The sequence below is a fragment of the Aythya fuligula genome, chromosome 28, assembly GCF_009819795.1.
Source record: "Aythya fuligula isolate bAytFul2 chromosome 28, bAytFul2.pri, whole genome shotgun sequence".
In the NCBI taxonomy this organism is placed as follows: Eukaryota; Metazoa; Chordata; class Aves; order Anseriformes; family Anatidae; genus Aythya; species Aythya fuligula.
In genome coordinates this window covers 1,396,210-1,406,294 of record NC_045586.1, presented here as the reverse complement: position 1 = coordinate 1,406,294, position 10,085 = coordinate 1,396,210, and the positions used below count along the sequence as shown (strand labels likewise).

The 10,085-nt window shown below is 60.7% G+C and overlaps 1 protein-coding gene across 1 annotated transcript; it reads right to left on the bottom strand.

Moving 5' to 3' along the window:
* Window positions 1–1,350: 1,350 nt before the first annotated feature.
* NHLH1 (nescient helix-loop-helix 1) lies at window positions 1,351–1,749 on the bottom strand. Its single transcript, XM_032204252.1, has one exon. The coding sequence runs from the start codon at window positions 1,747–1,749 to the stop codon at window positions 1,351–1,353; it is 399 nt and encodes a 132-aa protein (XP_032060143.1).
* Window positions 1,750–10,085: the final 8,336 nt, after the last annotated feature.

Genomic DNA, 10,085 nt, shown 5'->3' with positions numbered 1-10,085 from the left:
GCTGTGGGGAGCGGGCAGCAGGACAGACAGACAGTGGGGAGGGAGGAGGAGGAATCCCTGCTTGGCTGCCCCCATGGTGTTTGCAGGATGCCAACCCTCACCAAGAACATTTCCCCTCCAGCCCTCCAACTCCATCTCCCTGGTCCCACGCTGAGGGCCTGGCCCCTGCCTGTCCTGCAGCCAGCAGAGCGCTGCCTCTTGGTGTGCTGGGGGGGGTTCAGCTTGGTCCTGGTCCCTGCAGGGCTCTGCTTGTGCTCTTGCTGCTGCCAGTGCAAAATTAACTCTTAAAAAAAAAATAGGGGAGGCAGAGAAAATGCTGGGGGGGGACAGTGAAGATCGCTCCGGGTGGTCGTGGATGTTGGTGCAAAGAGGGCGAGTAAAGGGCCAGGGGGGATCCACGCTCATTTTGCACCAGAGCCCTGGGCAGCAAAGCTGGGGATGCACGGGTTTGGGGTTTGATGCTCCCAAAGCAGGAGGTTTTGGGGCAGATGTGCAGTGGAGGAGCTTGGCCAGGCCCCGGGTGGAGGCAGCTCCACTGCGATGGGATCAGGGACAGCGTGGCTCTGGGCACCTCGTGATGGAGCAGCGTGCCCTGTGCTTGCTGACAAGCCAGGACAAACCCTGAGGAGCTGCTTTGTGCCCGTGGATGCTGCTGGTCAGAGCGGGTTGGGGTGGCAGCAAGGTCCCCGTGCAGACCCTCAGGTGCCCAGCATGATGCTAGGAGCAGAACTGCAGCAAAAGCCCCAGCGCCTCGAGCAGCCGTGCTGGTGGCTGCCCTGTGGCCAAAGGTGCAGATGGACAGATGGACAAACCCCCAGAGCTGCTTGGGGCTGCACGGGTCTGGTTTGTGGCTGGTATAAAAGAGGTGACGCAGAGAAACTTGGGCTTGGAGGCTCCTGCTGTGGGTCAGGCAGTGGATGTGGTGGACAGAAGGATGGATGCAGGCTCAGGATCCCATCAGTGCTCTCAGCGGGACGTGCAGCAGGAGGACGGACAGAAGCTGGGAGCGCACACGGCCAGCACGGCCTTGAGGCAGCAGATCCAGCAGGACAGACGGACGGCCGATGGACCGAACAGCCAGCCTGGCTCAGGACAGACAGACAGACGGAGGTGGGCTTGGTGGTGGAGGAATACAGACCATAGTTCAGGGAGGGGGCAGAGCGGGCGGACAGGGACTCAGTCCATTTGGACAGACGGGTGGATGCAGGCACAGCATTTCGGATGCCCAACATGTGGCGCAGGTCGCAGACGGACAGACGGACTTGAGCACTTGGCTCAGATGCCCAGCACACGTCCAGGTAGGAGATGTGGCAGACAGACGGACGGACGGATGGACGCAGGCTGAGTGGCTCAGACGTCCAACACGTGGTTCAGGTAGGAGATGTAGCAGATGGCCAGGCGGAGGATCTCGATCTTGGAGAGCTTCTTGTCCGGCGGCAGGGTGGGCAGCAGCTTCCGCAGCTCGGCGAAGGCCATGTTGAAGGCCTCGACGCGGATGCGCTCCCGCGTGGCGTGGGCTGTCCGGTATTTGGCCGTGGCACGCCGCCGGCGCCGGCGCTCCTCGCGGCTCAGGTGCTGCAGGTCTTTCTTCACGGCCTCACCCTGCTCGGCCATGCGGGACGGGGCGCACAACCCGACGCCGCCGGCCTCCTCCACGCTGCCCGCGTGGCCGCAGTCGCTGAAGACGGACTCGGACTCGGAGTGCGTTGGGGGCAGGTCGATCTCCGTCTGGTCCGAGTTGAGCATCATCTTCGCAGAGGAGAGGCGGGCGGGCAGACGGACGGACGCTTCGGGCAGGAGGCACTGCAGGACAGACTGACGCGGGCACCACGTCGGAGCAAAGCCACTCCGCCTGAACGAGGGCCCCGGCTCACAGCGAACCCCTGCTTATTCTCCTCCTCCTCCTCCTCATCACACACCGTCCCTGCAAGGGAATTTCAAAATTTTTCCCTTTTCCTCGCTGGGTGGGCGACGACTTCAACAATAAACCACGTGGATAAAAGGGCAGGATGCATAGAAACGCGATAAATAAATAAATATCCTCGGTGCTGGCACCGTGCAGATGCACAGAGACCGGGGGCTCCGCCGTGCAGCCGTGGCAGGACCCAGGCTTGGAGCTGTCAGGTGTCAGAGCCGAGCTCCTCCGGCGTGCTCTGGAAAAAAAAGAAGCAGAGGGGCTCTCAGAGCCGCTGGGCAGGATGGAAAGGGGATGCTGGATGCGTGATGGTTTGCTCCGGCTGCCCTGCGGTGGTGGCTGGGGGAAAACCTGTCCCCGTTGGGCTGGGATGGGGCTCCGGTGGTGGAGAAGGAGCCCGCGGAGCGGCGCAGGGAGAAGGTGGAAGCCGCCTCTCCTGGCTCTCCGGAGAGATGACAGGTGGTGGATGAGTGAAGGGGAAAAACAGACTGCGGGGGCGAGGGGAAGGGGGGCTTATTGTATACTAAATGAGCCCGTATGTCATGGATCCTGGCACCCCAGACATATGGAACCCAACACAGCTGCTTTGCTTGATGTGTCCAAATAGAAGCTGGCTGCCCGCTCCCTCCGGGACGCCGTGCCGCCGGCCGGGAAGGCTGCCTCCTGTCCTCGCCCCTCTCCCCTGCCTGCTGCCTCCGCTACTCGGCGCTGAAGCCTGGGGACCCTGAGCCCTAGCACGGGGAGAGATAAGGGATTGCTGCACGGACATTGTCCCCGGGCAGGGGACAGGCTGGGGAACAAACTTCGGAAGGGGAAACGCTGCTGCGCAAAGAGACGGCAGCGGGGCTGGGAAGGCAGCCAGGCAGAGATGTACAACATATTACATCGCTCAGGCCTGACAAGCTTGTAATGAGCCATATGACTGAGAAATGGAACCTAAACGAATATGGACAGGCGATGACTGGGGAGAAATAGCCCACATCCCATTTTAAAAGGCGGCTGATGGACAGAGCCTTGATGTGCATTTACAGAAACGCTGCCCAGGAAGCACAAGGAACCCCCTAAGCAAGCACGGGAGGGACTGCACAGTCCCCCTGTCCCCACACTAACATACAATATACGTGGCTGTTCCTGTGTGCTTCCACACACACATCCCAGCACATACCCGCGAGTGGTCCCAGTCAAAAACTCCTCTGTGAGAATCCCACATCCATTTACGCACGGTAATTTACACCCAGGCTCATATATTTGCCCCACCAGGCATCTACACACACTGGAATATTCAGATTTCACTAAAAAAAAAACCGCTGGACTTTTTTTTCCTTTTTTTTTTTTTTTCTTTTTTCCTGGAATACAAGACAGTGTGGCAGCACAAGTAAAGCACCAAAACCCTGAACAAAAAGTTATCCCCGTGAAGCCCTTAGCCTGGAGAAGACGGAAGGAGCTGCTTTAAGTAAGGGCTGATAGAAAGGTGGCTCTCGGGAGATATCCTCAAGGCTTTCAGCATGACATAAACTATGCTGTCCTTAGGGTGAGCCTGAGTTTGGCTTCGTGTTTGACTTGCTCTGCCTGCGGACAGCGAAGCCGGACCCACACAGACACACCTGAAGTTTCCACATCAGCCACAGCTGCTGTAGCTGCGTACGACGGCCGTGCCTCCTGCACCCCGTTCAACCTCCTCTGTTCCCATCTTGCTTTCGTTTCCCCAGCCCCTTGTTTCTCTTGTCCCCTTCCCGCAGAGCCGGGACCTCCTTCCTCATCCTCTATCCCTCCCTGCTGGATGCTTGGGAGCAGCGTGTCAGGGTGCAAGCAGCTCAAAGCAAGCCGTACCCGAGCCGAGCATCCCTTCTGCCACTGCTCTGCGTGGCCACCTTGTCACCACGGCCGTGCTCCTGCATGGTCACACCATTCCTGCTCATTATATGGCTCCCTGGAGCATTGCTCCCAGCTGCTGCAGCTCCAGCCACGAGCCCGAGCTCTGGGGAAGCTGCAGCGGGGCTGGGAGAAGGGGGGACATTGGCTCTGGGGCCAGACACGTGCCACAGCAGCCCTGCGCCCGGTGCCGGACCTGGGGTGCGGTGAGGAGTCAGCGTGCGGACACCCAGGGTGCTGCTCAGGCGTGCGGCTCCTCTTTAAACACTCCCCCTTGCTCCTGGGGCCACGCTCGTGACCTCTTCTGCCCCCGTTATCCCAGTGCTGCTGCCCTGAATTCAAGGGGCCCGCTCTCCTCTTGTGCTGCCGCATCCAGCCCGGGGCTGCCCCGTGGCGAGAAGCTGCTGCGCTGCGCCCCGGCCCCATCAACAAGGGGCAGGGGAGGAGAGGAACGATAGCCTCCAGCCCCAGCCTCCCCTCAGCCTCCTGTGACACTGTCACTGCCATCCCTGGGGGAGGACAGGCTGCAAAACCTCCTCTCCTCGAGCAGACGGATGGGGAGCAGGCTCGGGACCAGCCCGAGCCCTGCACGGCAGCGTGCTGGTGCAGAGGGCTGTGGGATGTGCTGCTGTCACCGTCTCAGCATCCTTGTGAGTGAATTTTAGGGGTTATCAGGAGTCCTGCCCGGGGCCTCTCTCTGCTCTTGGTCGCAGGAAGATGTCAGCAGGACAAGTTTCAGGACTGGACCCCAGTACTCCTTACCCTTCTCCTTCTTTGCAGGGTTAGTCCAGCCTCAAGAAGCTTTCCTCTGAAACGTGCGCTCTGAGGGGCTCTTTCCTTTGGATGAACCATAAACTGCCACCTTCCTAAAGCCATCTGCTGCAAGAACCTCCTGTAAACCCCTGCCTGTCCCAGCCCTGCCTCCAGCAAAGCCCCAGGGATGGCCTTGAGGGGAAGCAAAGCTCCCCAGCCCCTTGCTCTCCCCCCTTTCCCTTTCCTTTGCACTCCAGACCAGCGGTGTGACAATTTCTGAAGACTCCCTGGCCACGCAAAGAGGATGCAGGCTGTGCCTAGGAGCCCACCTTCAGGCCATTCGAGCGGGGGCTCCTTCCCTTGTTTCTGAACAGAATCCCCCAGGTCACCGCCAAGCCCGAAGCGAAGGACACGAGTGCGTGCTCGTGCCTTAAAGGTGGCCCCAAAGCGCAGGCACCCTTTCCGAGAGCACCTGGAGCACGTAACACCGCTGTCCCTGCACCTCCCCGCCTATCCCACTCGCATTTCAGCATCATCAAAGCCCCCAGCAGCGGCCGGGCACGTTGCTATCCCACCCCGAGGAGAGGCCCCTTACCCCCAAGCCGCCGACCATTCCCGGGCTCCAGCTTTTCCCTTCCAGAAGCTCAAATAATCCAGGGAGCCAGGAGCCGCTTGGCTCATCCGTCCATCGAGGAGGTGGAAAGTTGGTGTCCTGCTCGGCGGGACGGAGCCGGGGCTCAGGGGGAGCCCCGGTGGCCTCGGGGCCCTGGCATCTCACCCCTTGGGCAGGAACGCCGGCGGGCCACCGCGCGTTGAGATGGACACCCCGAGGAGGCATGTGCCCCGCACGCTATATATACACCCCAGCCTCGCACGCCGGGTCCGACCCCGGCAGCCTCATTGGCCGCTCCGGTGCTCCCCCCCTCATAAATATTAAAGCCAAGAGAGGGGGATGCCATTGGCTGTGCGGGAGGTTGGAGCCCCCGGGAGAGGAGGGAGGTGGAGGTTGGATGTGGTCCTGGAGGGTGGATGGAGGTGGTGGGCTGGGAGGGAGGGAGGGAGGAGGGTGGGGGTGCTCCGGGAGAAGGCGACATCTGTTCTCCATGCATATTTCATAAAGGAGAAATGGAGAGATGGGGAGCGAGCGTGGAAAGAGAGCGATGGGCAGGCGAGGCTCTGCGCCGGGCTGGGACGAGGAGAGGCGGCTGCAGAAGCAGCGGGACCGACGGCGCAGCTCTCCATGGTGTGGGTGCGTGTGTGAGGCAGGCTGCGTGTCCGTGCACTGCTGGTACACACGTGTGTCCGCGTGCAAGCAGCTGGGAGCATGCATCACCCGGCTGTGGGTCTGCACATGGGGCAGATGAGCACCCGTGGGTGCCTGGGCCGCTGGGATCCTCTCCCAGACAGGCTCCAGCAGCAGCAGCAGCAGCAACTGTCCCGTAGGTGCTGCCTGTGAGCTGCTGTGAAACTCACCTGGAGTAAAGTTTGGCGAGAAGAAAGAAAGTGAAAGGAAGAGGTACCCAGAACACACGAGTACTGCTGCGAAACACTGCCAACCACAAAGCAGTGATCTCTTTTGTGGGTTAGACCATCTCTGCCTCTCACCCGTCCTAGATTTCAGATTATTGCATTAAACTCTTGAAAAAATCTGCTCTAGTTTGTTACCAGTAACCTCCCGTCTCAGAAACCTGTGCATCCCCTGTCCCACACATACATACGTGCTTGTGTGCATCCTCCCAGACCTCCCTGCAGTTTGTTTGCTGAAGCATCCCGCCGTCACCCCCTCCATCCCTTCCCCAGGTGCTGGATTCTTGCCCTGCTCCCAGTCCCCGGGGGCTGCCTCCCCTCCCCGCACGGCGGGCGAAGCCCAGGTGATGGGCATCGGCACCTGGGCGGGCTCCAGCCCGTGGCACGGATCAGCAGATGGTCTCGGAGTTTTGCAGGGCGTGCGGCGGACGAGGCAGAGGGATCAGGTGGCAGCGAGGAGCCTGCCTCACCATTGCTATGGCACCGATTATAAAACAATATTCGCCTAATGAGCTCGTGGCAGTAGCCACATCCGCCCCGAGACGAACGCGCGCGCGAGGCGCAGCACGCCTGGAGAAGGCGCTGGATGCAACGCACATCCCGCACCCAGCGCACGCTTCTCACACGCGACACACGCAAATCACCCCTCTTACACGTGCAAACAAGCAGCACACGCACGTCCACAGGGGCACGGGCACCACTCACCAGCCCCACATCCCCCTGCGTCCCCCTCCTCTCTCCGCACGCGCGGCAGCGCTCCGCCTGGGCCCCCGTCTCCCCCGAGAGCCCGACGGGCTGTTCGCATTTATTTCTTGCTCCCTCCTCTGCTCCGTCTCGCCTGCCCACCCCCAGGGCCAGCTCCTCTCCCCCTGCCAGGACGCCAGCAGGGCCCCACCTCTCGCTGCAGCTGATGCTGGGCTGCTCCGGGCATCCTTCCGCGCTGGGCTCGGGGAGGAGGGGAGGGAAGGAGCGAAGCTGGCTGCTGGAGCCTCCCCGCAGGGATGCCAGGCCCAGGCTGTGCCGGCCTCGTGGCCACCACAGCATCCAGGAGAGTGGGCAGGTTCCTGCTCCTTTCAGCAGGCTCCCACTCAAGTTTTTCTCTCCAGGCTCAGGCAGATGCATCCTGCCCCTGCAAAGGACACGGGCTGCCTGGCTCAGCTCCGAGGTGGGGGAGATCAGCCAGGACAGCCCTCTGCATGGTCCCAGTGACACAAGCACAGCAGATGATCCCCGCCCCAGCCTGCCATCACCTTAACTCTGCCCTCAGCTGACTCCCAGCCTTCCTCCTTCCGCAGATAAGAGCTGAGATCGCAAAGGCCCCTTCGCTGCCGGCAGGGAGGACTTCACCTGGGGATGTCCCTCAGCTCGGCTGCTCCTCGTCTGTGAGATGTGCCTGCGGGCAGGACGCAGCCCTTGTGCTCACAGTGGCTCATGGGGGGCAAGATGAGCACCAGCAGGGCTGCTCCTCCCCGCTGCGCCAAGATGAAGCCATGGCCACGGGTCTCATGGGAGGGTGACGACACAGCGAGAACCTCAAGACATTTCTCCTGCAATCCAAGCCAAAGTTCCCCCCCTTGGCTGTGACCTTCCCTTGATCAGAGCCCACATGAGCAGCTGTGGTCCCCGGGAGTCTGGCTGCTGCCTCCTTCCCTGCCTCCTCAGAAAGGACTCGGGAGCTTCAGGTATCCTAAGGCTGGCCAAAAACCGATGAGATTCGGGGGAGGGAGAACAAGAGACCCTGTGGCTTTGTTCTTCCCTTCTCAATTTCCCAACTTCCTGACCGGCAGAAACTGGTATCCCTCACCAAAACCAACCGGGTTTCTTAATCGCAGGAGCCCACAAGCCGGAGCCTGCAGACAGCCCTCCTTCCCTCCGAATTCCTGGGCCTCCCTTTCAACACGGCATTCAAGCAGCAAACGAAGCTGGTGAATGGCAGCGGGAGCGCAGCCAACTTTCAAAAACCTCTCGCCAGCTTCGCCTTGACCTGCCAGGGTGAGGTCGAGGTGGGTCCTGGACGGCTCCCACCCCAGTGGATGGAGCCCTCCGGGCTTTGCCCACCTCGAGCCAGGGGTTTTGGGGATGAGCTGTGGGAGGAGGCACGGCCGGGGACCCCCGCGGGGGATGCCGCTCCCGGCCTCCCGGCTGCGTGCAGGGAGGGCACGGCGAGGTATGAAAAGAGGCTCCAAGAGGCAGCATTTGGCAGGAGATGAGGCGACATATTGTACAAAGCCACCGGGGACCACGCTGGCCTCTGCTTGTCAGGGAAAACAGGCAGCTTTAACCCTTGGGCTGCTGGAGCAGACCCAGCCAGAGTTTTGTGGACTTTTATACAGAGAGGGGCTGCACGAGGGGTGGGAGAGCGCGAGGGAGATCCCTGCCACAACTCACGGATGCTGGAAAGAGCATTGCTGCTGGGACGTGTCCTCTTCTGCTCCCGAGGACTGGCATCTTTACACACATGGTGGGACCACGTCCTGCCCGTCCAGCAGGGACCCTCTGCAGAACAAAACTCAGACAGCTCTGCTGAGCTCCCCTGTGCTCCTGCCATGACCCAGCTGCTCACTCACAGCAAAGCCTTTTCTGGTGTTTTTGAGCCATCCCCTGCAGAAGAGGCCCTCCAGCACCTGGAGTGACAGTTTGGTGCCGTTACACTTCTTCCAGGTGTGCACACGCATGGTTCATAGAGGGCTGGGCTGCAGCGCTCCGTTACAACCAACTGCTGCAGGGCTCGGGCTGCTCCATGCAGTCAGTGCACGGCCTCGCCGACCACGCTGTGACACCGCTGGGTGATGCTCCAGGCACCTCGCAGGCACTCGGTGGGAAGCAGCACCCCAGGAACACCTGAGCAGCACAGGAGCCATCGCTCGGGGTGATGCCACACTCCCAACACCGGGCTCAAAACCTTTTTTGGCTGAGCGTGGCAGAGCACACCACTGCAGGTGCACGCAGGTTGGCCGTGCAAGCTGTGTGTGCACAAGTGAGTGTGTAAACTTGGGCTGCAGGGCATGTGTGAGCATGGGTGGCAGGGCACAGCCCAGCACCTCTCAGCACACGTGTTTGTGCGCACCCCCGTGTTTCCTCGTGCATGCGCCCAGCTAATAACAGCAGGGCCCTGCTCTGCACAGCACACCCCACGCCCTGGGCACGCTTGCCTGGCTCGTGACAGAAGCTCTCGGCTCCGATAGCCCCTCTCCTCTCCTCGCCTTTGTCTCCCTGGCTTTTATTGAGTGCAGGTTTTGTGAGCGGTCGGTGACAGACGGCCCCGGTGCTCGATAACTAGACAATCTGTCACCACCACCACTGACAGCTTTCACAAGGAGCCCCTTTCCTTTCATCCTTCCCAGTTCCCTTTGCCTCTGCTTGTCCCCCTTCCACACGTGCTCTCTGGCTTTGTTCCCCCCTAAAAGCCAAATAGCGACAGAAGCTCCTGATCATAATATTGCTCTAATCGAGTCTGTCATAATCGGATCCAATCTAATTACGTTCAGATCCCTCTCTTCTCCTGACTCTCTCTATTGCCTGTCCATCTGTCCCTCTCTTCCCTTCCAGTCTTTGTGTCCATCCATCTGTTATCTGCAGGCCTTTCTCCCTTCCCATCATCTCCCTGGGCCCCTGCCCCATTCGCAGCGTGGCCGCCCCGGCCCTTTCCTCCAGCGGCTCCCTCTCCAATCCATCTCTCTTAAAGGCCTCTCCATCAATCCATTTAGCAGCAGCTCCCTGCCTCCTCTAGCCCATCTGCTTCTCCCTTTCTGCTGGCTCCGAGATGCAGAGATGCTGCTCTGTTTGTATGTCGATCTTGATTAGCCCCAGAAACCTCGCTGCTAGAACTGTGCTGGCGCTGGGGAAAGATCACCTGGGTAGCACAGTGCTGTAGGTCCTAAGCAGCATCCTCCATCCCTGCCTCATCCTCTGCTTCCTCCGAGTAATTGCACCACGCATGGGCTGGACAGGCAGGTGAAAGAGGCTGGACAAAGCACTGAGATAAAAGGACAGGGCCCCAGGAGCACAGGGCAGGCTG

Coding starts and splice junctions, on each gene's coding strand:
- NHLH1 (XM_032204252.1), bottom strand. CDS start 1,749: ATGATGCTCAACTCGGACCAGACGGAGATCGACCTGCCCCCAACGCAC.